This window comes from Podarcis erhardii, assembly GCF_964252035.2.
Source record: "Podarcis erhardii genome assembly, chromosome: 1".
Taxonomy (NCBI): domain Eukaryota; kingdom Metazoa; phylum Chordata; class Lepidosauria; order Squamata; family Lacertidae; genus Podarcis; species Podarcis erhardii.
The window spans coordinates 58,046,009-58,073,670 of NC_138497.1; the positions used below are offsets into that span (position 1 = coordinate 58,046,009).

At 41.4% G+C, this 27,662-nt stretch overlaps 1 protein-coding gene across 1 annotated transcript in view; it reads right to left on the reverse strand.

The window, feature by feature from the left end:
• Positions 1-3,658: 3,658 nt before the first annotated feature.
• The window catches only part of EHF (ETS homologous factor), a 52,569-nt gene continuing 28,565 nt past the window's right edge, over positions 3,659-27,662 (reverse strand). Inside the window, exons 3-9 of the mRNA XM_081836162.1 lie at positions 23,876-24,121; positions 22,100-22,159; positions 19,560-19,628; positions 19,391-19,459; positions 10,738-10,800; positions 9,326-9,521; positions 3,659-8,531 (exon numbers count right to left, since the gene is read on the reverse strand). Coding sequence (XP_081692288.1) covers positions 8,432-8,531; positions 9,326-9,521; positions 10,738-10,800; positions 19,391-19,459; positions 19,560-19,628; positions 22,100-22,159; positions 23,876-24,121 — 803 coding nt within the window. The 3' untranslated portion in view covers positions 3,659-8,431. The remainder of the gene's footprint in view (positions 8,532-9,325; positions 9,522-10,737; positions 10,801-19,390; positions 19,460-19,559; positions 19,629-22,099; positions 22,160-23,875; positions 24,122-27,662) is intronic.

Consider the following 27,662-nt stretch of genomic DNA (forward strand, 5'->3'; position numbering starts at 1 on the left):
AGTTATCTTTCCAAGGTATTAATTCATAGACAAACATCAGGAAAGAAAGGAGGAGGACATCATATGGGGGAGCTGAGAAAACTGGAATCACAAAGAGAGTATCTGACAATGGCTGGTGTGGTGTGGTGGTTAGTGTTAGATTAGGACTTGGGAGACCAGGATTAAAATCCCTGCTTGGCCATGAAAATCGCTGGCTGTCCTTGGTCCAGTCACTGCCTCTCAGTTTAACCTACCACACAGGATTGTTGTGGAGCTTAAATGATATGGAGAGAGAACCACATGGATCAACTTGAGTTCCTTGACTGGCAAACTGCCTTGCAAAATTCAGAAATGTGTGAATTTTGCAGGATGGCTGTATTTTGGTTCTTGGGCTCTTTTGGAAAGTCCAGATTACAGCAGTTCACCCATAAATGCAAAGTGAATTGATTTTCTTCCACATCCCTTGTCCCAAGTAGTTTTCTTGGGAAGAATTGTTGGAATAAATTCTATTTGTTAAAATTGATAACTCAAAATGTTTCCGGAGTCAAAACTGCCTGTGCAGTTGTTTTCAGGAGTATTAAAGTGAAGCCATCTAAATACTGCTTCATTTACTCTTCAAAAATGTGCTTTAACCCACTTTTATGTAGTAGCTCCTCACTTGTGGAATGCTCTCCCCAGAGAGGCTCGCCTGGTGCCGTCATTACATATCTTTAGGTGTGAGGCAAAAACATCCCTCTTCTCCCAGGCCTTTTCAACTGTGTGTGCATGTGTGGTAGGTGGTTATTGTTTGTTACTGCATCATGTTTTTTCATCACCATCATTTTCAAATACAATTTTCTTTTCACATTAATTTTGGAGGATGGCTAGAGAAAACCACAGCAGAACTTCACTACAGTAAGGCTGGGATCTGCTGCCTGACTCTTCATGAAGATACAGTTTCTAGATGCTATGATACCCCATTTTATCTCTATTGGCTGTGGATTTTGCAACACCAACAGAGCAGAAAAAGCAGTCCTTATTCATGCTTACTGCTTTCATGAATTTACCATAGTGTTTATGTAGCTTGAAGTCACTTATTGCTTCTGCTATGAGAAAATCATTCCAACTTTAATTGCCAAAGTGGTTAAGAGCTATTACAGAAATTCAGTGTTTTTCATCTACTTTAGATCATCCCTAATGCCAGCAGAGTCATTGTTTTGAACTACCATAGCCAAGATGTTGCAAGATGTTGCAATTATCCATTTTCCTTGTGGTTTCTTTTCATTGGCATCCAAGCTCTTTGAGTGATTGATGTGGTGATGTGCCATTCAAGATGAGCACAATGCCATTTAAAAACAACAACACAACAACAGAGGATGAAGTCAACAGGTGGATATCTATTACAACACATCTACCCATATTAGTTAAAATGCACTTGCCTCTGTCAGGTCTATCTGAAAACTCAGCATAGCTGTAATTGCTCTTTGACTCTGGAAGTTGCACCTTGAGTGGCTTTAGGTACCACATAATGAACCTTATACCTTATAATTATGAAACCACCAGATCTTGTAAGTCTTAATACTAGATACCTAATACAGGCCAATCCAAGATCTGCTCTGTTACAGCTCATAAGAGAGTGATCTCACATGACTGATGGGACAATATCCATTGGGGCAAGGAATTGTACCAATTGCTGCTGCTTCACCAACAATATGCATTCTTCTCCTTTCACTGCAGGAATGTTTCCCTGCTCTTGCTGTGAAAGACAGGGAATATGGTAGTATTCTTTTTGCCACTATTCCTGCACATTGAGCTAAACTGTCTGATCAGAAGCACAGTTACTTCCATACCTGCCATTTTTTCTGAACCTCAGCTTGAATGGGGGAGATTTAGATTATGCTGTGGCTAACCTGTTGCATTGCAGTGTTATCTGTGGTGTTGCCGTATCTTTCTGAAGAACTAGTTGGCAGTGATGTTTCTTACTTGAAATACATTTGTAGCATTCGGCCAGCCTCCTCCAACCTGTTGCCCCAAGGTGCTCTGGACTATAACTCTCATAAGCTCCAGCCAGCACAGCCATATGGAAGAAGCAGAGGTGGCTGCATCAGCAGTGTTGGGGATTCTAGGACAGCATGGGATGCAATGCATATTTGCTGAGAATGAAGTCCCGTGCTCTCTCATGTCTTGCATAGGACTGTAGTCAAAATTGAGCCAATGCAAGCAGTTTGGATGGGGTGGGAATTGCAGAAGGGTCTCTCCTGGTTCTTCCTTGTTTGCCCTCCCATCTCAACAATTAGCTCTGCACATGTTGCTCTGAAGAACTATGCAAGCTTTGGGTGTCTGGTGGATCATTAGAATGCTAGGATAGTTCACAGCAGCCCAAACAGGTTTGACCAAAATCCTCAGAAATGTTTGCCTATTTTTTTCTGAATGGCTGTTCCCTATTCAAATCAAGAAGCTGGAGGTAGTTAGAGTAATCAATTTCTCCTTAGCTCATATTTACAAATTATAGGGGAGGTTCTATGGGTATATCTATATATCTATCTATCTATCATCTATCTATCTATCTATCTATCTATCTATCTATCTATCTATCTATCTATCTATCTCTATATCTATCTATCTATCTATCTATCATCATCTATCTATCATCTATCTATCATCAATACATTTGTCTTGCAGAATTTGCCTTGTTGTTGAGAGGTCTATCTGGGCATGAGACAAATAAGTCCCAGATGCTTTCTAGCCTGAAGGTAATTTCAACATGGAAGCTTCATAATATTTTACATATCCATTGCAAAGCTATTAAAGTAATCTGGCAAGTATAACAGGTGAATCATCTAGTGCTGGATGGTCTGATGAGATCTTACCAGTCTCAAGAATTGCATATGTTATGCTAGAGGACTCTGATATTAAAGAGGTGTTGCTAATTAAAACAGATGAGATTTAGTTATGCTGATGAGAACATGATGTGAAATAGATATGATGAACTGAGAGCTGGGAGAATGTCATTGTGTCTACTGATGTCAATAGAAATGTGGTTATTAATTTTGCTGGACCAATGTTTACCAGTGAAGGCGAGAGCCAGTGTGGTGTAGTGGTTAAGAGCGGTAGTCTCGTAATCTGGGGAACCGGGTTTGCGTCTCTGCTCCTCCACATGCAGCTGCTGGGTGACCTTGGGCCAGTCACACTTCTTTGAAGTCTCTCAGCCCCACTCACCTCACAGAGTGTTTGTTGTGGGGGAGGAAGGGAAAAGAGAATGTTAGCTGCTTTGAGACTCCTTAAAGGGAGTGAAAGGCGGGATATCAAATCCAAACTCTTCTATGTTGTTTTCTGAACTGTGCCCAGAGAGATTGTGAACAGAAATCGGTATGAGTCATAATTTAAAAGAAACTTTTTAACTGAAACATAGGAATCATTTCTGTCAGGAATATGTGACAGATAAAATAAAAGATAATTTATTTCCTCTTCCAAAATGCTAACATTGGCCACTTGTGAATAAATGCCCATCTTTATTCATTCTGTTTTGTTAGATTCCAACTGAAGCCCTCTAAACTCTCTAAAGACAGAGATGTCTCAAACTGCCATGACTCTAATTTCCTACTTCACATCTTGCCTTATCAAGACTATATTATTTCTTTCTCAAGCAACTGCCATGAGGGAAATTCAAATTATTTATTTAAAAAAACACCACAGGAAGCAAAGAAAAGCATTGTTTTAATTAGCATTCATAAACAGAAATCAGTGTTAAGCATTTTATGGCACTTCTGTGACAGTATTTAATCTGACATTTGAAGCAAAAATACCCAAAGTATTGTCCTGTTGGAAAACATTTAGACAGCAAATATGGAGCAACAAACTGAGATTATTCAGCAACATGAAAGCTGGAATGCTAAGCATATAAATGTCCCAACATTTAACTTGACATTCAGCAGCTCCCAATAAGTATCTTTTAAAAAGCTCACTGTGGCTACAATCCTATGTGCATGTACTGAGGAGCACTGAACAAGATGAAACTTATTTGTGAATAAACAAGCACAGAATCAGACTGCACTGTACACAAAAAAATATGTGCTAAGAAAGCTTGTTTAGGTAGCAAACAACACAGACAGATCGCACAACAAATTCTTTGACCATGTGATTTGCTTGCAACCAATATAAATATAGAAACACCTTTATCCTATATAGAACTTTATGCATATTAAAAATATGCTAAAATAAAAAATATATACAAATCTTACCAGAGTAATATTATATATATATATAAACCTTTTGTTTTTGTTTTGTTTTTTTAAAAAATCATCACTCCATTGCTTGCCAACATACCGTATTAGAACAGCAATCTCAGAAATGCCTTTATGATATAAACATTCATATAAACATCCTGTTGGTTAGAGATGGTAAAAAGTTCATTTTTGGCTGGGACCGCATGTGCTTGGCAAGATCTGTGGCAGTTAATAAATCTATTGTCTCTGTTTATAGCAGAGTAAATCTTATGTTACTTCTGTTTCCAAATCTATAGAGCCCTGAAATCAAATGAAGTCCTGAAGAATAGCGGGAAATATCTGATACTATTATTCAGTATCGTGGATTGATATTATAGGATTGAAAAATAATCTAACGAAGGTTGTTTATGAACTCAGAAAGAGACTATTCTCACAGTTCCTGCTCATTATAAGAGGAAGAACTGTTCCTCATCTTCTCTACACTACAAATTTATGCTGGTTTTATGCTAGTTTCTACCAAAGACTCCTGTATATCCGGGATAGGGAACCTATGCTTTCCAGGTGCAGTTGGACTTCACTTGCCCACGCAGCATGGACATAATCAGGGATGATAGGAGTTGTAGTCCAACGACATCTGGACGGCCACAGGTTCTCCACCCCTGTTGCATAGTACGGGAAGGGGGTGCTGAGATAAATCACTAGACCCTCTCATAGAATTTTGGTTCCTAGGGATTGCTGGGACGAGAGAACAACTATTTTACCGATGCAAATATGTAGTCTTATGTCCTAAAGGTTCACACCTAATTACAATATCTCTGCAAACTGAGGAGCTGCTGGGAACAGTCTAGCTCCCATAAAATTGTCATCAAAGAAGTATTTTTACATGATGGCATAATTATAAGTAGTTACCACAAGATCTATGTGACAGTGAAATAGCAGCATTAGTCAATGTGGATTACTTCCAAGAATTCCAAAGCAAGAAAGGTGTGGGACAAAATAAGAAACCAGAAAGGACTACAGCTAATTTAACCAGCTGAGGGCTTGAATTCGAGCCAACACAATAATTAAATACTAACACAACTGTCAGCCATTTTGTATGTAGCACAGAAATTCTTTTAATTACCTTCTCATATTACATATTACAGAAGAAGGCACATACAGTTTGCACGTAACATTATCCAACCCAAGGCTAGTTATAAATGACTGAAAGTACAGATACTTTTCTCCTCCTCAAGTCCTCCTGCTGCTATGCTATCCCAAAGCTAAGGCATGGCTTGGGTTTGGCATTATGTCTGATCCCAGGCTCATGGTTTGTCAATCTCCAAACAAGCCACGAATATTGCCAAGGTTTGTTCTTGACCCCACATTCATGATTTGTTGGGGAAAACAAATTATGAGCTCAAATTCAGACGTAATGCAAAGCTAAACCATGGCTTAGCTCTGGGAAGCAGGGCAACGCTTTGCCATAGTTTGCTTAGCTTTGTGTGTGATCTGGGCCATCGTGTAGTGCTATTCTTTTATTCCCAAGCACTGATAAATTAGAAGTACAAAATTATCCATTCAGTGTGTTTCATTCATTAGGACTATAGATTGGCTATAAATGTGTATAACCTTTTGGCTCAGAAACACTCCATACTGGTAATTCCCAACAGTGACAAATCCAACCCATTGCCTAACATTTATGCAGGATCAGATAATTGGTTAGATGCGGGGACCCATGAAGTTAACAATGGCAATAGGAAGCAAGCTGGGGTGGTGGAATCTGATTCAGAGACAGAACAAATGTTAAGTCAAGAAAAAGACACAAGAAGAAAAGGCTTGCTTTGACGGCTGGAGTCCTATGATTTCATTTGTAAATAAGATGAACCTGCCTCCACCCACCTTATGTAAAGTAAAAAATGTCACATAACTATAACTGATGGTGACAGCTTTGGCAATAACTGAGCAGGAAAAGGTGTTGTCTCCCTGACATGCCTATGTGTGTTTTTCTGCAAAGACCAAAGAGGGAGGCACAAAAGCTTACGCCATAATCAACTCATTGACCTTTAAGGCTGTAGAAGACTTGGTTGCTTCTGCAAAAACCTGACCAAGTCCCCCAGTAGCCTTGACAGTTTTGTGCTGTGCTCTGTTGCTTTATTCTTCCATTATATACCTAGAAAACGGGCTATCACCTGCCATCTAAGAACTTTAAAAGGAAACTTTGAAATTAAGACTCCAGTTTGGATTTAAATCATGTGGGCAAATATAAATGAGCCCAAAGTGACCATTTTTAAGTTAAGCACTTGCAACAATTGCCTAATTTCCCCTGATAGGGTAAATCTGTGTCTAGACCCTATCATTTCACAGTGCCTGTAAGTGCTCATGTGACGGAATGGTCTTCCATAAAAAAAGAAAAACAAAGAAATCGTTACAAAAAGAAATTAGATGTAAGGTTCTACCCTAGGCTTCTCCTTGAGACGTCAGTTTTCTCCTTGAGATGTCAGATGGAAGGAGTGGCCTTTGAATGGAGGAGAATTCAACTATGGAATGTGGTGCAGTCAAGATCTCACCTGAGTGAGAACTAGGCCAACATGTATATATAGCAGCCAGAAACAGAATTTTTGAGTGCTTGATGAACAGTTTGTATTAGGCAAGGAGTAGATAATCTTGCCCCTTCCAGATTTTGCCATACCACAAGTTCCACAATCTCTGGTAATTAGCCATGCTGGCTGTGACTGCCAGAGTTCAGAAACATTTGGCAGGCCCCAAATCTCTATCAGACCATTGTTAGATTTTGATATATATATATATATAATGTCACATATGGTTACATTTCTATCCTGCTCATACTCTTACATCTGAGCAGGAATTAAACCCATATTAAGTCGAAACATAAGAAGGTACTATATACAGAGTCAGACCATTTGGCTCAGTATTGTCTACAATGACTGGCACCACCAAGGCTTCAGGCAGGAGCCTCTCAACCCTACTGGAAGATTCTGGAAATTGAACCTAAGATTGTTTGCATGGAAAGAATGTGCTCCCCCACAGAACTACAGCCCTTCTCTGTATGAGGATTACATCTGACCAAAAAGTTGACTTTTTCACAGAGATTTTGGCACAGTGATTGCCTAAGATACTCAAACGTGTCTCAAGTTAACAGCCAACCACTTCTTCAATGTGGTGCTGTCCAGGTATTGTTGGACTCCAACTCCCATCAGCCCCTGCCAGCATAGTCAATTGGCAGGAGTGATGGGAGTTGCATTTCAACAACTTGTACCAGGTTGGGGAAGGCTGTCACCATGAGTTTTTTGGTTTTTTTAAATAAGCTAGCTAAGCATTCATAAAACTGGTAATCAAATTCCACTAAAAAAATACAAAATTATTATTATTAATAATAATTGAGTTTATATACCACCCTATACCCAGAGGCCTCAGGGTGGTTCACAGAACAAAAGAATACCCTTTTACTGAGATCATGGATTCTCATGTTCCAGGACAGTTATTTGAACAAATAGTCTTTCATCCAGGAACATGAATCCATCTCTTAAATTGAGGGTCAAGAACGGAGACCAAGACAGGGCAAGGGCACATTGACTACAGAAATAATATCCCACAGTCATCATATTCCACAGTTTTACTCAGCTACCTCTAAAACAGACACAAGATTTGAGTGGCCAGATCTTCTCATATAATCCTGGCACTGTGATAAAGGATATAGATCAACCTTTCATAACCTCACACCTTCCAGATGTTTTAGACTACAACTCCCCTTGTTACTGACCATTTGCCACAATATCTGGAAGGCTCCAGGTTGGGGAAGGGCAATATATAGATGCATCCTAATTTCTCTTACATGCAGAAAGCAATAGTCCTTATTTTCAGGCTCTGAAGTAAAACGTAATGCCCTGTGAGTTCATCTTAGTACATTCTTCTCTCACAGTATTGTTATAAATCACATTTCTCTTGGAATACATTTTTTAAAGTCTTCACAAGAAAGGAAAACACATCCCCAAACACAACCATACAGCATTATATCATAGGTCACAGAAAACTGTGTACATCTTTCCCCATAGAAGGACATATGTCAAATAAAATAACTTCAACATCAATAAACCATAGTGTTCCTTCTTCCCATTAGAAGTAGATTTCTGCCCGTCCTCCCTCAATTTTTTGTACATAAATAGAAGAAAATAGTCTCTGAAATATTTACATCCATGACAAGTTCCTGTGGTGAAAATTTGTACAGTTGTTTTTAAAGTGGATCCTTAGTTCTCATTTTCTCTCCAACCACGGGCATTCTTTCCAAATTTATATACTAGTCTCCGACCATCTACACGTTCGAGAATTTCTCTTTTGTAATAGTATCTGTTAAAAAGGAGCAATGAAGTTGGATATATCAGAACTGTCTAATGAATGGTTGGTGAATTTCCCCCTGAACTCAAATTAAAATTGGATTTGGCAAATTAAGTTATTCCTCTTCCCCAAACAGAAAATAGGTGAGCTTATTTGAAGGCTGATTCATAGGGGATTCAGAACCCACTGCATGATGTGATCAGGAGTGCAACAGGGTCTAGAAACCCCAAACTCCATCCACAAGCTACTGTGGCAGACCCACTACCCACTTTCCGGTGAAGGTCAGAGCAGAAACAGGCAAGTGTAATCCCCCTGCCCCAACAAATATTGACTCATTAGTTTACTGAACACAGAGGCTCAAAGTAACATAGCTCAATATGAAATCAATATGAAATTAGGCATACTTTAAATCAATGAAACCAATTAACTCACAGAGATTTAAGTATTCCTAACTTGGTTGGAATTGTGACAATTCTCTTTGATAGCCACTAGGCCAATAAAAGGCTACATGCAACATTTTGCAATATCATGCATCACAGTTTTTCAAATATCAGTCGGTGTGGTTACTTATATTTCATTGGAACTCCTATATCAAGGATGAGGAAGCAGTGCCCTCCAAATGTTGGCTTATAACTACCAAAATCCAGGACCATTGGTCTTGCTGGGCCAATGGGCCTTGGACAAAATATAGGAGGGCCACGTGCTCAACTCTCCTGCTCTATATCAAATACATTGATCACACTATAGGATTCCAAACTAAGCACAGTTACTATGTGCCCAAACTTTCTCCCTTCTTGTTAACCTACCTCATGGCACGGCTGAGTTTCTCATAAGTCATGCTGCTATTGTTTTTCTTCTTTCCCCACAGCTGAGCTACTGCCTCAGATTTTAAGAATCTGAAGATGCCTTCAGACCGGTCCTCCCATTTTATCAAGCCTGGATTCTTCTCTGGATGCAGGAGAATGTCTCGGATAAATTCCCACAAGTGAGTCCCTCGAGGAGCTAAAATAAAATGAAATACAATGAAAAGTTATCCACAGCAACAACTGCTACATGGGGATAATCCTTTCCCCCCCAGTTCCTAATAGGAGGTCATCCCTTATCTCTGAAGGGATGAACAGGTGAAAAATTAGATGGTATATTGTCCTTAGACAAGCATATCGATCTAGGAGAGTTAGAAAATTTTCTGACCACAGGAAGCATCATTTGGTGTCAGGCAAAAGACATGCTACACTGCAGCTGTGTATAAAGAAGCCCAAAGGCTCTTCCTTCTGCCTCTGAAAGCATACTTAGAGGGAAGCAATTTGCAGTGGATAATTGAGAAGAGGAAAGAGAGTGCTGGATCTTTCTCAACCAAGCCACATTTCCCTGAAACACCCCCCACTAACTGTTTAGCTGAGGACAGTTTGAAAAGCAAAAGAGAACAACATGCAGTTTATCTCCTGCATCCCCACCAATGGCAAATGTTTAATCAATGAAAGATTCAATCCATGCCTACCACTACAAAGTTTACATTTCTATGAAAGAATGACATCTTGGCTAACAAGCCATCTCCTACAAGTTTATTTGTAGTACTGTATTGAGGTTCTCACTAAGGACAAATACCTAACTCATTTTTGTTTTTGTCTCTAATTTCAGATCGTACTTCTCTGCAAATCAGTTACGTTCAGTGTTATTTCCTGTACTCTTGTCTGCTTTGAATGAAGGGAAAATATGCAACTGAGCCCAGTTCAAATGGGACATTCTGAGAAGAACTCCCAAATTAGTACCAGACTCTGAATGGTCATCCTCATGGGAATAGGAACAGATAAAAAGAGCAGTTGTGTGCTTTTTTGAGCATTGTAGTTGTCTAACCACCTAACTCATCTCCAGATACAGTGGGAGAAGGTTAAAGTTGCATAGCTGGCAAGCTACAACATTCAAACAAATGTCTTAAAGTACATTCCTTACTTTGACTGGACAGTGAAGGTGAAGGGGATGTTCATAGCCAAGGCTATCATGTTGCCATTTATCCCTAGGAGATAATGCTTAAAAGAATATAATAGAGTAGGACCTTCAGGTTTTTTCTCAGACATTTAAATTCTAATGAAGTTTACAGTGGGCATTTTGTGTGCAATTCCTTTTCTGTTGGCTCTGGTTCTCTTCACTATCTGTTATGTCAGTAAATATTTGCTCAGCCCCACCTTACCGGGCAATAGTTCTGCAGTAGCTAACTTACTGTGTTTCTTGCTGTGAGATTTTGGAAGGTGGTCTTGTGTTTTTTTCAGCCCTGAAGCATCTTCTGTAACAGAAAAGGGGGGTAGGTCAGTTCTTCCACCTGTTCTGGCACACACACTCATGACCCTGTTTCTAGAAACAATCACATGATAAGCCTTATCTACACAAAAATGTATTGTTTATATTCTGTTCTCAAAGTAGCTTGCAAGATGAAGAAACATAGCATAAAAGTACATTTTCATTCAGTGCCAAACCTTCAAATCTGTTTGAAAATAAAGCAGCAGAAACCTAATAAAATTATCACTTTCCAAAATCACAAAAGGCTCAAAGAACAAAAATGTTTTCCCAAAGTCCTAAAATGTATCCATTAAATAGGTCCAATGAATTTCACCGAGCAGAATTTTCACAATCCAAGCCATCATCTGTTTTTATTATTGTTTATTTACATTGCCTTGTGTTGTCTATTACATTGTCCTGCCTTGATTGACTTTTACTTTTTGTTTGTTATGCAATTATTTAAGTTCATAATATTATTTATTTAATATTGCTTTCCCTATCAATAAACACAAGTGTATCAATAAACTATTACATTTCTTTCAGTTACAATCCTCAGTCTGTGGCCCTTGTCACTGGTTATTTTTTAAACACTGGGAGGAGGGGGGCAAATTAAAATGCATATTAGTGCCGCAACAAGGGGAAAAATTATCCAGATGATCCAAGTCAGGGATGAAGAAGCTGTGGCCTTCCAGAAGATATTACTGGACTACAGCTCTCATCATCCTTGGCCACGGGCTCAGCTAACAGTGGCTGGCGAGAGATGGAATTCAATAATATGTAAAGTACCACAATTCCCCATCTAACATATAATTCTCTAACTAATATATGGAGAGAGAAACTCCCAGATTAACCCAGGCTCAGACCATTTTGGGCTTTAAAGGTCAAACCCAACAACTTGGATTGAGCCCAGGAACAAATTGGCAGCTAGTAAAGGTCACACAAGATCTATGTGAGCTTGCTATTTGGTTCCAGCTAAAAGCAGAACTGCTGCATTTTGAAATTTCCAAGCTGCATTTTATAACAGTTCAATGGACAGTGTATTATAGTAGTCAAGTGAAGAAGTAGCTGGAGCATTCAGAACAGGAGCCAGGTGCCTTGCTTGAACACCAGAAAGGAGCATAAAATAACTAGTAATTCATTAAAGAGGCACAATCTTCCTGTCCTTCTTCCCAGTCCCTTTCTTTGAACCCTTTGCCTTTTGAAAGCTGAATTAGCAGAGGTGGAAGGGTGCAGAAATGATAATGATTAGCACCAAGACAGCGAGGGAAAAACATATAGACAATGTTAGGCTTCCTTTGTTGGATATTCACCTCCTCAGGTGTTCAGCAAGGGCTAAAGTGGGTAGGGGGACAGGTAGACTCATACTCTAGGACAGCAGCAAATTTCAGAGGGTCCTCACCATGATGCCCCCTCCCCTGCTTGGCAACACACACACACACACACACACACACACACACACACACACACTATACAACTTGACTTTTTTTCTGCAGCAGCAATTACTGCTTTCCTTGCTGGGTATCCAAACAGCATTTTAGCATAATGGTGCAGGTTAATTTGATTTCTTACCTACCCTTCACCCCAAGGCCCCAGAGCAGGTTACATACATTTTATAAATACAATATTAAAATCAGTTTAAAACTATAATAATAATAATAATAATAATAATAATAATAATAATAATAATTTATTATTTATACCCCGCCCATCTGGCTGAGTTTCCCCAGCCACTCTGGGCGGCTCCCAATCAGTATTAAAAACATCCCTGAACAGGGCTGCCTTAAGATGTCTTCTGAACGTCAGGTAATTCTTTATCTCTTTGACATCTGATGGGAGGGCGTTCCACAGGGCGGGCGCCACTACCGAGAAGGCCCTCTGTCTGGTTCCCTGTAGCCTCACTTCTCGCAATGAGGGAACCGCCAGAAGGCCCTCGGCGCTGGATCTCAGTGTCCGGGCTGAACGATGGGGGTGGAGACGCTCCTTCAGGTATACAGGACCGAGGCCGTTTAGGGCTTTAAAGGTCAGCACCAACACTTTGAATCGTGCTCGGAAACGTACTGGGAGCCAATGCAGATCTCTCAGAATACAATCAAAAGAATAGGGTAGGTTCATTTGGCTCCTGTCCATAGTAGCCACCTACCATTTTAATTGACCCAAAACACATTGGCCCTGGATCTAAAGGTTGAGTCATTGCATCTGAGGTAAATTAAAATGGCAGGCAGCTACCACAGATAAGAACCAAGGTTGGCTCCTGTTCAAAAGCAATAGCGCTACCTGCCCAAGGCAAAAACAGATACCCCAGGAGCAAGCAATGAGGGCAATAAGATGGCACAGCCAGGTCAGGCCACTGAAGGGCCCTTTTGATCACTGGGGCCCTTGGCTAATGCTTGACTGACTGCTGGTGCCAGGCATGCTCATGCAAAGTCTTCCACTCGCAGGCCTAGCATTATTGGTTCCTGACCCCGAGAAATTCTGTAAACCTCTCCAGACCTTCATACTAAACAAACAAGTCTCAGATATGTGTGTGTGTGTGTGTGTGTGCGTGCGCGCACCTTTTGAAATTTATGGTTATCACCACATCAGTGAACTCCAGAAGTGGAGGACACACTGGGTGAAGCAATACTTCTGTTTCTCACACTTGAACCCACTGCCAGTCAACTTGATTAAGGAATAACCCCAAGTTCTAATATTGCGAGGGAGGGAGGAAAACTTATCTCAGACCAAACTGAAATTAAATGACACACTAATGCTAGGCCTGCCACACCCTTTGTTGTATCCTCTGTAAGCCCATTATTTTCCAGAAATTATATTAAAGACTTCCTCCTTCGTTATTTTCTGGTAACTGATCTAATGCAAAGTGTGGGTAGTGGTGAAATAGCAGGGGTGGATGGAAAATATTGTATTAGTTTTCCTGATTCTAATGTCAGCTCTTCTGTCCTGTTTTTCTTATGTGCCTTTCCCACTGTGGTACCTGTTGCATTATGGAACTGTGGCTTCTTGACTGATATACTGGCATGCTAAACTAAATTTCATTCATACTAGTGGACATTGGACAGCATTGCTACTCCCTCATCATTCCCCCATAAAGACAGCAGGAACTGTATGCGAGTACAGCACCCCAAATTTCAGCATTTTACCCCTGTAGTTTTCTGGGTTAATGGAGCTGCAATTAGATTTCTTCCTCAGAAGGAATTAACACAAAAATGAGTGCTAATCTCCCACTACATTCCACTAGATTTATGAAAGTGGCTTTTACTTCATTTGTTAGCTCAAATATAATGCAGAAATTCGCAGTTAGGAAAACCCTGGGGAAATAGAAGAAAGTGCTGTGTGAATGCAGCCTAGATTAGATTAGATTTAATATAGTTAAAATAACACTCAAAGCAACTCACACAACAAAACAACAAATATACAACATAAAATATGGAAATTATGTATTCAATATAGTATCAAGAACAATAATATGTTCTAGCTGCTGTCTCTCTTGCCGTCCCCAGCAGAGCAAAGTCTCCAAGACTCTGACACTTCAAAATACCACCCCAATGTGCTGTCCTCCTTCTGCCATCTACCCAAAGGCAGTCAACTCCAGACACCAACCTTTCACATATGTGGTCTTCTAATCTAGACACTGCCTGGCTCAATACCCTCTATCTCAAACTCTACCATTTCACACTTGCCTCCCAGCTACTCAGCCTCAGTTGTGAGCCACAGGACAAGGCAACTTTTCCCTTTAGCTCACTAGTGCTTTTTTCTGGAGGTACTCAAGGGTACACAGTACTGGCACCTTTTTTCCTAGAAGAAAAGCACTGAGCTCAACCAACCTGAGCACATAATGGTGTGTTTCTGAGTATGGATGTGGGAGAAATTTGGTTTAGTTACAGGCGGACCAACCTCATTTGCAATTTCTGCAATTTCTGAAACAATACACGGACTGAAACACAACCACCCTTTGAAATTTGCATTGTCCCCGAATTTTGCAATGCAGTTTCCCAGCCAACTAATGTGTACAAAAATGAACACACTAGGGCAAAGCATGCATGGAAGTGCCTATACTAGTGAAAAGAACATACAAAGAGAGGCAATCACTTTGCAAAACTGTATATTAGTCAAAACCTCATACAAAAATGTTTTTAATAAGAAAAATCCACAGTAAAAAAAATAATCAGTTAAAAGAATTTGATGTGGAAATGTGGAGAACAAACTTGGAAATGGAGAAAGCAAAACTGACAGATTCAGCCATCCCTATTTTTCAGGAAGTGGGACAATCAACAGGTCTCAGGGGCATAAGAGACAATGTTGTTAGGAATTGTTGTCAGTCGGACATGAACAAGTCCGCCTTCCCCTTACTGATGCAACAGTATGCTGGAGGGAGGAGGGAGGGAAATCAGATTTCTGAGCACTAGAAGTTCCAGAGTAATGAAAGGTAGAAATTCTCTCTGTTCATCACTTAGCACACTTAGGATGCTGAACACTCACTACTTTAAAAACAAGCCAAAGAAGCTGAAGGCTTGCCTGCCTAATCTGCTAGTGGCAATCTGTTTCCATTTATCAGTGGCACATCGCCGAGTGCCAGGAACCTGTGTCGTGTCTGCCTTGCAGGAGATCAGTGCCAGAGAAGCTTAAAGCCCACACGTGTTCTTCCACCTACACACATGTATAGACAGTCACCAATGGAAATCAGCTATTTGCATGTGCAGATGACTTACAGTAACTGCCAGGCTTTCTGCACAAACTTGTCCGAACGTTTTTTTGTTGCAACACTGATAAGCACTCCAGGAAAATGGCCTTCCATTAGGTTCTGCTGGAAATCTGTACCCACAGCTGAAAACCAGCTAATTACATTTGTGCTTCCTTCTGCATTGTCAAGTTCAGAGAACACCATCCTCTTGTACGATTTGCTGAGCTTGTGGGAAAGTCCCAAAATCTAATTAAGGCTTGACAGTCCTGCCTTTATGGAAGCATACCAGCCTTAAAACCAAATTCCATTGGGAATTTTGCCCTGAGAATGAGACTCCAAGGAATTTAAATTTACTCTCCTAGGGAAAAGAAATCCTCACTACTCTTGAATTATCTAGTTATTTTATTCTATTGAAATTAGGGCACAATCCTGTACTGGAGTTCTGCTCGCTAAAGAGGCTTTTGGATCTGGTAGAAGCCCTGCTGTGCCAGCAGAATGGCAGCTATGTTGCCATCATGACAGAAACACCAGTGCAGTGGTTTTCAACCAGTTTGCCATGGCACCCTGGGGTGCCTTGAATGATGGTCAGGGTGCCATGGGCAACACTGGCCTCTGTCCCTCCTTCCTTCCTTCCTTCCTTCCTTCCTTCCTTCCTTCCTTCCTTCCCTCCCTCCCTCCCTCCTCTGATAGTCTCTCACATCTCTGCTTCCCAAAGACTTGCATGGCTGTTTCTTACAGCAGCCCTGCCTACAAGCTCTCCAGGTGAATGGTGCCTCTGGGGCTAGCCAGGGGGTGCTTCCCAGGCCCCTGTGGGGCAGTGTGTGGAGAAACCTCTCTTTGGAGCAGGGTGGGCAGCTCAGAGATCAATAGCTGCCCGGAGGACTCCCAAGGAGTGGGGAGAGGAGGATGAGGGAACACTCCACATGGGAGGGTGTTCAAAAAGTGGTGAGGGGCTGTTGGCTCTGTAGGCAAGGGGTGATATAACAGGGCTCCTGAGCCCCAAGAATGTAGTTGGTCAAGGGAGCTGTAGACCCAAAAAGGTTGAAAACCTCTGCACCAGTGGAATGCCTGTGATTCCTTCCTGCAGAATATCCTGGTTGGCAGAGCTGCTCTGTGGTTGAAGAGATGCCTGTAATGCAGCTAAAACAAGGGTAGAGTTGCATGAAGTTTGTGCACAGCACAAGGGAGAAAGCACCCTTGCTCCAGATCCTATACCTCTTCAATCGATGCCCATAGATCCGTTGGCAGCACAAATTTATACTAGCTCCAGACCTGGGGCAGGAAATTCCCCCCACCCCCCCATTGACTTCAGTCGAAAAGGGCAGGGATTCAAAAATAGCTGTGCCCACATCAATGGCCTGAACAGAGGACTCAATACCTAATTATAGCGAACTGCCATGGGGAGATCATAACTCATACCATGTGTGGCATGGGGCTGTATTTACCTACCAGAAGGAGTGGTAGGCAAAAGGGGTTGCTTGGAACATGGAGGAACGAGGCTATTTGCTCCTCAGTTTGTTGGCTCAATGTGCCTCAATGTGGGAGGGCCTCTCCATTTCCTTTTACGAGAGTGCACTCTGGGTTTGAGCCAAAGAACGGAAAACAGTAGGTGTTCTTCCCACCTAAGAGTCTTCTTGCAACCTCTGTGCTCCTGGCGCTGAGGACTGACTGTTGAAATCAGGTGCAGGGAAGACAAATGCTCTGTGATTTGTCTTATTGCTGCTTATTGCTGCTTAGTAGTGTCTGCAGTGTGGGTTGAAGTATCAGAAGTTCCCTCCATCCTTCACTCCTAAAGCAACTGCTTTGTTTTTCCAGGCATGCAAACAGTTATTGGGGCATATTTCCCCATCCTATGATGGGCCTCAGACTCTCCTCACCTGCTTCCCAACCTATACAGTGAGACACTGGAAGGTACTGATGTCAGCGTATGTTTGTGATGCTCCTTATTGCATCTCCTTGTGCTTCCCCTTGGCCAATTGGCAAAAGGCTCTTTTCCTCTCTGGGTGGGTCTGAAACTCTTGTCCCAGGGAGGGGTGTGTGAGTTTCCCAGGACACAATTGGGCACTTTGCTGCATATCACATCTTCCATCTCTTGAGCATGTGTTATGCTCCTAAAAGAGTGGCTGCATAAAGATATTATAATCCCTGCCTGAGGACTGGTTGTACATCTGGGCCTTGTGGACTGGTGTTGTTGTGGCTTCATCTTGCTTGGTGTGGGTGAGGGTGTGGATTGTGTGCTGGGGTGTGTCTCCATCACTGAGAGGTCATTGGCTGCCTCTTGTGTATGACCAGCTTGTGGGCAGGATTGCTAACATATACCACGATTACTTGGCACTGACCCTATTTCTAGACATATTGTGGGTGTCCCTCTCTTTTATTTATCTTATTTTTATATTTTCTGTTTGTGCCTTCAGATGTCTTCTGAAAGTCAGATAGTTGTTTATTTCCTTGACATCTGAAGAGAGGGTGATCCATGGGGAGGGCACTACTTCCAAGAAGGCCCTCTGCCTGGTTCCCTGTAACCTCACTTCTTGCAGTGAGGGAACCAGAAGAAGACCCTCAGAGGAGGACCTCAGTGTCCAGGCTGAACGATGGGGAAGGAGACGCGCCTTCAGCTATACTGGGCTGAGGCTATTTAAGGCTTTAAAGGTCAGCACCAACACTTTGAATTGTGCTCACAATAATTGCATATGATTCAGGAAAAAAGCCACATCAGTGTTTTTTTTCAGAATATGCAACTTTGGTTTTTACAGCGCTGTGCCCTTGGCATGCCATCCTACCTCTCTAGGCCCAACAAGGAAGTGGATAAACACACCACAACAGGGAGCTTGACTGATCCTCATCACTGTCAGGAAAGATTTGAAGAGCTAGCAGCCATTTTTAATGAGAATGGGTGGACAGCAAAAGGGAAAGAGTGATCAATTGCTGAGCTCACTTGTTTGAAGTGTGTGCACCGAGATAAATCAGGTTGCACAGCTGCTGTAGATCAAAATGACATTGAACACTCAAATGCATTTTTTTCTGCCATTGTTAATAGCCTATTTGAAAATAGGACGGCCATCTTTTTCTGCTGGCAGAGCTCCTGTGCCTTAACAGCTGCAAGAAAGGAAGCCATTAAGCACTGCAAATTCCACAGCATGGGCACACTGTGCCGTAGCGGTTAAGTGCTGGGCTTTGACAAGGGCAAGACAAGTTCAAATCCTAAGTCATCTACTAGTTGACCTTGGCCAGTCACCGTATCTCTGCCTAACCTACCTCACAAGGTTGGCTGAGGATAACATGGAAAAGGGTAAAACCATGTATGCCACCTTGAACTCCTTGCAGGAAGAAGGAGGGGGATGGAACAGTAAATAAATAAATCACTTGTGATGAATGTGCAGGTGTGATTCAGCTCATAGTCTTCTATTTCTGACCAACTCAAAGTGTAATGTAGTAAGGAAGAATCAAGGCAGAGACAACCACTCTCATTCTAATTCTCAGATCACAGACCAATCCGTGTTTTTCTGAAGTCTATATACATACTGAACCATGCACAAAACTGGCAATGAACCATGCATATGCAACACAATGTTTATATTCATTCCAGTTTTGGAGAAATCAGATATGAGGTGGCCGTCTGACTCTGCCCAGGTTTTGAAGCATCTGAACTACAGTGGTACCTCAGGTTAAGTACTTAATTCGTTCCAGAGGTCCATTCTTAACCTGAAACTGTTCTTAACCTGAAGCACCACTTTAGCTAATGGGGCCTCCTGCTGCTGCCATGCCGCCGAAGCACGATTTCTGTCTCATCCTGAAGCAAAGTTCTTAACCCATGGTACTATTTCTGGATTAGCGGAATATGTAACCTGAAGCATATGTAACCTGAAGCGTATGTAACCCAAGGTACCACTGTAAATCATAAGATGTTAAATATGCTTACCAGTAGGCTGGTGACTAGTAGCGTTGATTGCAATCTGTGCTCGACAGTACGCTTTGCTGTCCACTAATTCTAAGGATTCAAAATGAAAGAGTGACAATGATGTAATGTCTTGTTAAAAGAGTATCCCAGAACCATTTGAAAATGCTTTATAGGTTGTTGGGTTAGTTACCTACTGTGCCACCATATCCACTATCATAGAAATAGTTCTCTTCTTTCCATGACGCCATTAAAGACGGATCTTAAACAAGCAAACAAAAAGAAACAAGAGTCAATGTTGGTAAAGCAACTTTTTAAATGCTCCATATTCGGGACACACAGCACCAATCCAGACAAACTTAAGCATTTGATTGTCTCACTTCTTTTAAAAAAAAGTAGTGGGGCAAACTGAGTGGTCTAGATGTTTAGAGTGAGGCATTCTGCCTTCCATGTGTCATGATCTTTCTTTGCAGATAAGGAACTTTATCCTTTGCAGATAAGGAACTTCAGCTCTCCTTGGCAAATCATCACAACTCCTACACCCAGGTCCAAGTCGCTGTTCCTTCAGCCAGATCTGGTCCCATGAGGATGCTTTCCCCCCCCCCACCAGTGTGACAACAGCTGCTTTGGCAAGAGGATAGGGATGGCCCTGCTCAAACCTTTCTCGCTTAAGTTCATTCCCAGTGCATTTTATATGGCCCAGTGGTTTCATAGTGATTTGACGAGGAAAGAGAGATAGTAGCTGCAGAATTCTGCACATGTTCTACATTTGAAACTGAGCCTGAAGTTGCCCTGAAGTTCTAAAGTCTTGACCTGGCACCCTTACAACGAACCGCAAGAAGCAAAATGTATTGTTGCAACAGAGAAAAACACAAAGGTTTTGAAAACCTTCCAAATTTTCCTTTTGAGCCGTAGCACATGGGTAACAAGCATGATACTAGCGTGGTATTGTTACAAAAGTATCATCAATCTGTACAAACACATGTTACTTATTTGGAGCTGTTAAGTTTGTTTTTGTTTGTATTTCAAAATACAAGGTGATTTTGGGGATCGGTTTGTCTTTTAAAGCAATGAATGTGATTACAGCTGAAAATGAATCACTTACTAAGTCATTGTTCTTGGCTAGGTTAAGACTTATGACACAGGAATTTAGCCGATCTTCTGCTTACCAGCTACGTGTTTGGGCATCCCAAACCTATGTCCTTCAAATAGCACACACCCTCTTGTTGTTTAGACACCTGATCTACCCATTGTTTGCTCTAAAGACAAGCCTCGCCCAAGAGGGGCTTGGAAGAATTTTTATTTTTGCAGTTCTGCACGGTATCAGAATATCTCCAGTAGCATTCTACTTCGGTTTGTTTCCTTTACAGAAAGTTAAAAAGAGTTATCATCAGTGGAGGTTTGTCCATTAGAGCGAATGGAGCTAGTCCAAGGGATGGCACTGCCTGTCTGGGGACAAGACTAGGAAGGATGGGGACAAGACTTCAATGACTTGGCTCTGCCAGTCATTCGTTTTGTCTCCACCAACTATTGATCTGCTTGCATTCCACTCAACCAGTCCCCTTTAATCAATGGATAGAAAATATGGCAACTCTTGCAACATGCGAGCAGATTGCTCATAGCCATAAATTGTGTATGAACAAATAAAACAACATTGGGAATGGAATGTATTAAAAAATATAGTCAGTTATAAATAAATGTATATGTATCAGAATGATAATTTCATCTCATATGCCTTCGTGCTCGACAATTATGTACGGAATTACAGGGGGGTTTGTACTTTGTGTGCACTTTTTGTTTCCTTTTTATTTCTTCACTTTAGTTTAATTTAAATTGGTTTTTTTTGGGGGGGAGGGACCCAGTCCCAATTGGCATCAGCCACCATTGGTAATCACATACAGCTGATCTGAAGGAATGCCAAATATGGCAAGCAGTCTACATCCAACTGAAGTCAATGACAAATCTGTCGGTAAGGGGAAAGCCACAAAGTGCACTGAAGGACAGAGCTGTGTCAGCCATTCAACACCGCCAGCATTCCCTAACCTAGCCCATTGCCCTCAGGTCTGGTGGAGGGTGGTATCTCCCCTCACCTTGGACTTTGACTTGGGCGAACTTGCCCTGCCTAGAGTTCTAAAGGTGAAGCTCAAAATGTTCCCTTACACTTCCAGCACTGCCATGGCATGTCTACTAAAGAAAGGGATATCTGAAAAAAGCTAAGCTTGATAAGAACATATACTATGTCAGTAGCATTGTACCATAGCCTGACTGTACTGGCTGCCAATCAGTTTCAAGGCCCAATTCAAAGTGCTGGGTTTGACCTATAAAACCTTCAACGGCTCAAGACTGCAATACCTCAAGAAACGCTTCTCCCCATATGAACCGACACGGACTCTGTGACCATAATTTGAGGCCCTTCTTTATGTGGTCCCTCCACAAGAGGTCCCATTGACTTCAACAAGAAATACAAGAACATGCTTGACTCTCATGTATTGCGATCAATGAAACTTTTAAAATGCTTAATGTTGACTCACATCATTTCCCTTATATTTAGTGCATATTATTATTATTATTATTATTATTATTATTATTATTATTATTGTAACATTGAAATGTGCTTCCCTGTCCTTTTTCAGATAAATGTGCCTGTCTTTATTTCTTCACATCATCTTAATTCATATCTATTTGGAGTTGTTTGCAGTTGATTGGGACATCAATATTGCTGGCATCACCCACCTGTTTGTTCTGTCTTAACAATGACATTGTGTGAAGGGTACATTTCACTTCCACACTGGCCTGCAAGAGAATGCAAAGGGCAGCTCAATATACATAAGGGCAGGATTTTAAGCACACACCACCAAACCAATTGGCCTGTTTCGACAAGAAGAACCAATGCTATCAGACAGTTCTACTAGTTACTGGTTTATAGCAGAACGAGAAAGAAAAGCAGTCACTTGCTTTATAACCTCTGCATGACAGTGTCTTCCCACAGGATTCTCTCCCCCTCCCCAGCTCCTTGGCATGCACATATCAAAATCACAAGCAAACACATGTATCGAACACACCTGTGGGTGTGAAGTTTTTGTGCGGGAAACAGCCCTCAGCCATTCAGCAACCATTTCCTAATGCAGCACTTTGAATTCATGAAAATACATTTTCACAGATGGGTAAGTCTCAGATTCACAAGGGCTGGGAGCCTATATAAAACCTTTGCAAAGTTATAAGTTTATATTTACCTGAAACATTCAGTGTTTTCCCTGCCCATCCTCTTCTTTGGCTTTGCACAGGTCCTGGCTTCCACCTCCCTATTTATTTGGTACAGCTAAAGAGGCCATTCTGAGACTGCCAGCATGGTCTCTGGGGCATAGATTTCATTTCTCAGCACTACTCAGTTTGCTATGTGAAGGCCTTCCTACAAACTTTGTTTTGATATTCAGCTATTTTAAAGACCTGATATTGCCCTGATTACCATATAAAAGAGATGCTGGAGGTTTGTAAACCTGAAATAGGATGAATTTGCCTGGCTCAATGAATGCTGCAGTTATGCAGATATCATCCCAAGGTGTTTCAAGGAATATGAAGGGCATGTTTTAACCTGCAGATCATTAGCATACTAGATATCAATACAGAAACTGAGTGGTAAGCTAATGTTATCCCTGTAACACTGAATTTAAAGTTGACATATAAATTTTAAGGAGGGATGTCAATGAAGCACGTAAAGGTAGGAAGCAATGGAAATGGTAGGGCCTAAAGGTGCCAACTCCTAGGGACCGAGGCACTTTTGGCTCCCCTAATTTAGGGAGTTTGGCCCCCTCAATATTTAGATAATGTTGCACAGCATCATATTGGGGGGCCTGATCCTCTGGAGAAGCTAGCGCCTCTGCTATGGCCTCAGGCCCAGAAGTCAAATGTGGCCCTCCAGTCCTCTCTATCTGGTCCCCGGAACTCTTTCCAGGCCACACACCCTCCCAAGACACACCAATCACTGTCTCTGTTCCTCATCCTCTTTGAGTGTTTTTGCCTGGCTGGACTGTGCTCTTGAACTCTGCTTATGCCTCTTGTCTGAATGGAGGGAAGGAGGAGAGGCGTGCTGTGTGCAAAAAGCCCTGGTATCTACATGGTAGCCTACTGTACAAAGGTAAAAGTCACCAACATTGTTCTGACCACTTTTACCTCTAGCCCTGCCCACCACCCAGGCACATAGTCTTCTGACTGAGAGAGGTTCCCCACACCTGGTCTGAAGAAAGCTTCTTCTTAAAAAAATGAAGGGGTGCTAGTAAAATTTGAGTGATGGGAGAACAGGACATGACTGAACCCATCATTTAAAAAGTACATAAACCCACAGCCCCAACTGCACCGTCATAATCCAGCCGCAAGAAACACAGCTGCTACTTCATCAGACCTGGAAGCAAATTCTGCAGGGAACAATGATGTGCCATGCAGGAACAAGTAATTTACAGAATTGTATACATCCGGTCTGGAATCCCTGATACTTTAGTGTGCTTTATTTACCATTCCACTTCAGGTGATGAAGGCTGCTGTAAAGAAGCTGCCCAGCTGTGCCAGCTGCTCGGGTGAAATCTTGCAAACTCATGTTGCACAGATGTTCCCCACCAATATCAAACTCCTGGAAAGGAATGCAGGCGGCATCGAGCTGGTTGGTGTCCAAAAGGTGCTGAAGCCATTCCCAGACCTGATACTTTGTCCAGTATTGAGGGTGTATCTCATGCCACTGAGTTCCAAAGAAACTGCCTGATGCTGCAAGAAAAAACTCGAGTCATTTGCCTGATCACTGATCGTCAGCAAATAATGTAGGTAAAATGGCATTAGTATTATTTTATATACAGGTTTCCTGCCTCCCCCCACCCCCGAACAGCACACAAGGGGAGGAGAAGGGACACTATTTTATCTGGCAAGCTGAGATGCATTTCTCCCATTGAAATTAAATGGCATGCCTTACTTAGCTCCATTCATCTCAATGGGTCTGCTCTGAGTAAAATTTGTTTGGATGCAACTCAAACATTAAGCAGCAAATAATTAAACAGCAGAAGAAAGAATACTATAACTGATTAAGTAGCAACAAAAGCCAACAAAAGCAGCAAAAAAAGTATTTTTAGGTGGTAAAAATACAATAAAAGCAGAAGTCCCCAAAGGTCCTCTGAACAGCTTCCATCTAGTTACTATAAATCCACTGTGAAGTGAGTCCTAGGAAGGCAGCTGCATAATCTTAATGCCACTGATCAAAAGGCCCTTTCCTAGGTAACTGCCCATTGTATGACAGAACATGAGAGAACAAGGCATCTGAGAGAGAGAGAAAACTTCAGGTGTTGATAACCTTGAGACCTTGCCAGATGTCTTTTAAAAAAAAAATGTGCTCATGGTGTTATATGGGCAGTTATATGCAATCTCACTTTCAATAATGTTTGCACCTACACAGGTTTGGCGGGCAGACACACTGCTTTGTTTCCAATCAGTACATGTCCCGTAACATCCTGCTGAAATCCTTTATCTTTTTGATACTACAGCTGTTATGGTTTAATTTTTATCCTGGGTGTGTGTGTGTGCGCCATAGTGCCATAGTGCCCCTCCAGATGGCAACAGTATAGTAAAGTTGGGGAAGCAATGCAGAACAACTAATAAAGTGGGGTTATGTGTGGATACTACAGTCTAAGTCCGCCACTAAGGCATGTTATTGAATCAATGACATATTTTGCAGAATACACTTGCAAAAAAAGCCCCTAGTCTTCAGATATTATGGACCGAAACCATTTAGGGCTTTCAAGGTCAAAGCTAACATTGAATTGGGCCCAGAAACCAACTGGAAGCCATTGTTGTATCACAATTGGTACTCCATGTCTACTAAGGACTGCCCCAGGCAAGATCTTGGTGTTCCAAAGCAGTTTTAGACTCTTAAGACTCCTCAAAGGCAGTCTCATGTAGACCACATTCCAGTAAAGTAATCTGGATGTCACTATAGCAATTAGGCAAGAATTACTGTGACGAGGCTGTTTGTATCCAAGAAAGTATGCAGTTGGCATTATCACTGGTAAAAAGCATTCTTGGCTGCTGTCACCCTCTCAGAGCAGCACTAAATCCAAGAGGACATCCTATTGCAAATCTGAGTTTCAGGGTGGGTCGAACCCCATTCACAATAGACTCTGCACCTATTCCAGGCCCAGCCATATTTCCAGTCAACAGCGCATCCATCTTCTCTGGATTAGGGTTTGTTTGTTTTTCTACTGTCATCCACTTCATCATAGACCTCAGACACCCATTCACAACTTTTACTGCCTTCCTAGGATTAGATGGGAAGGAGAGATAAGAGTAGGGTGTTGTCAGTGTACTGATGGCACCACACCCTGTATCTCCAGGCAACTCCACCCAGTGGTTTCATGTAGATATTAATGGGCACCAAGATAGACCCTTGAACCACCCTGCAGGCTAAAGGCCATGAGATTGAGAAACCATCTCCTCCATCATTATTTGTGATCTATCCTCGAGGGATGACAGGAAAGGAGCAGTATACCCTCCACCCCAACCTTGAGAAGGCAATACCCCAGCCATATAGAATCCTAAATTCATATATGGCTCAATATTACAGAGTCTTTACTCTCCAAGTCTCTCTAACCCAATTTTTTCCTCTGTTTTCAGTTCCAATGCAGGTGCAGAAAAGCTAGTCTAGATATCTGCTCTAGGGTTCATGAAAGGCTTTGGAAATTTGGAAACACTTTTGTTGTTCCTGTTGCTCTTGTTCTAAATACAAGCATTCTATCGGTGAAGCCAGAGATCTCAGATAGCATATTAGCAAACAAGACATACTGACTGACTTCCTCTTGACTTCGCAGCAGAAATGGCAGACACACACCTTTTGATAGCTATTGTTATTGATAGATTGAATTGGTTTTTACATCTATCTCAAGGAGATTTACAATAATGTCATTAAAAACACAGGGATCTATATATGTGATTTATCCATTCATTCATCAGCTTTTATTAATAAAAAGAGGAACTTTTCTGAAGTGCAAGACTGCTCCAAAGGGGCATTTCTTGGCAAGATCATTTGGGCTAGCCAGTCAGTATTATATATACGGTATTTTAGATCTGGTCTGACATTTGCAGAAATGTTTCCCCTCCCCTGGACTTTAAGGCCAAACTCTAAGCTGCTTCTTAAATATCCAAATATTAATAAGTATACCAATACTGAACAAAACAATATCTGAAATATTGGGGGGGATTTATATTTAAAAAACAACCACCTGAAAAGTAAACAATACTGTGCAACAGCATATCTGTGTATGCACATGTATCTGGGCATGCAAGCACACAGGGCTTGAAAGAATAAATATTAAACATCCCACTGTCAATTTGGAGTTAGTCTGTGTTTCTGAAATGTAGGCAAGCAGTCTCTCTCCCAGCAAGTCATCACTTAAAGCCTGCAATAGTATCTCAAAATGGACAGACTACCAGAGGCTTGAATTATTTAAAAACTGTGATGGTGGCCTCAGTTCTTTATTATGCAATAAAATAAGATAGTCAATATGTTCCCAGTTGTTGGGAAAATTGAAAGGAACTCAACACAGGAGCACGGAGATGTATACACTCAGAATATACGTATTCTCTCTTAACTTATTTACATTGTGTCTGGAGGATCACATTTGCAAGGGTTTTATTCTATACCACATTTTATATAAGGAGTAGTCTAGCTTCTCTAAATCTAAATAATGCATAGGTAGTGGCAGAACCAAGGGAGGTGGGATCAGGGTGGGAGGACAGAAGTGGGGCAAAGTATATTTCTAGGTAGGCAAAACGTGTCCCATTTGCCCCATCTGGCAACACCCATGTTGCCTAACCAAATTGGTAAAAAAAAATGGACAAGCAAATGACTCTTTTTTTCTACACTTCATGTGATTTTTGGAGGAAGATCTGACTTGGGAACCTAGGTGTGTTTGCATTCAAAACTACAAGTGAATCTTAAGAAGTTTCAGAATCTGATATCCTTACTGAGAAATTCTGTTTTTGTCAGACAACTCAAAAACTGGAACAACTGTGAAGCCTCAATTTCAAAAGGAAACATTGCTGATAAAAGGAAAGTTGGCAATAAGAGTTTGTTATGAGGATTTTAAAATAAAATAACCAGAAATTCTTTTAGAGATAGTTAAAAAAAAATATGGAGAAATATAATTGTATGGTGAATTGTCAGAAGAAAACTGACTAATAGTTACTTTATGTGACCAGGTTTAAGGGTAGTGTTGTGAGCTAGTGGTTAGAGTGTCAGACTAGGTCCTGTTGGCCATGGTTC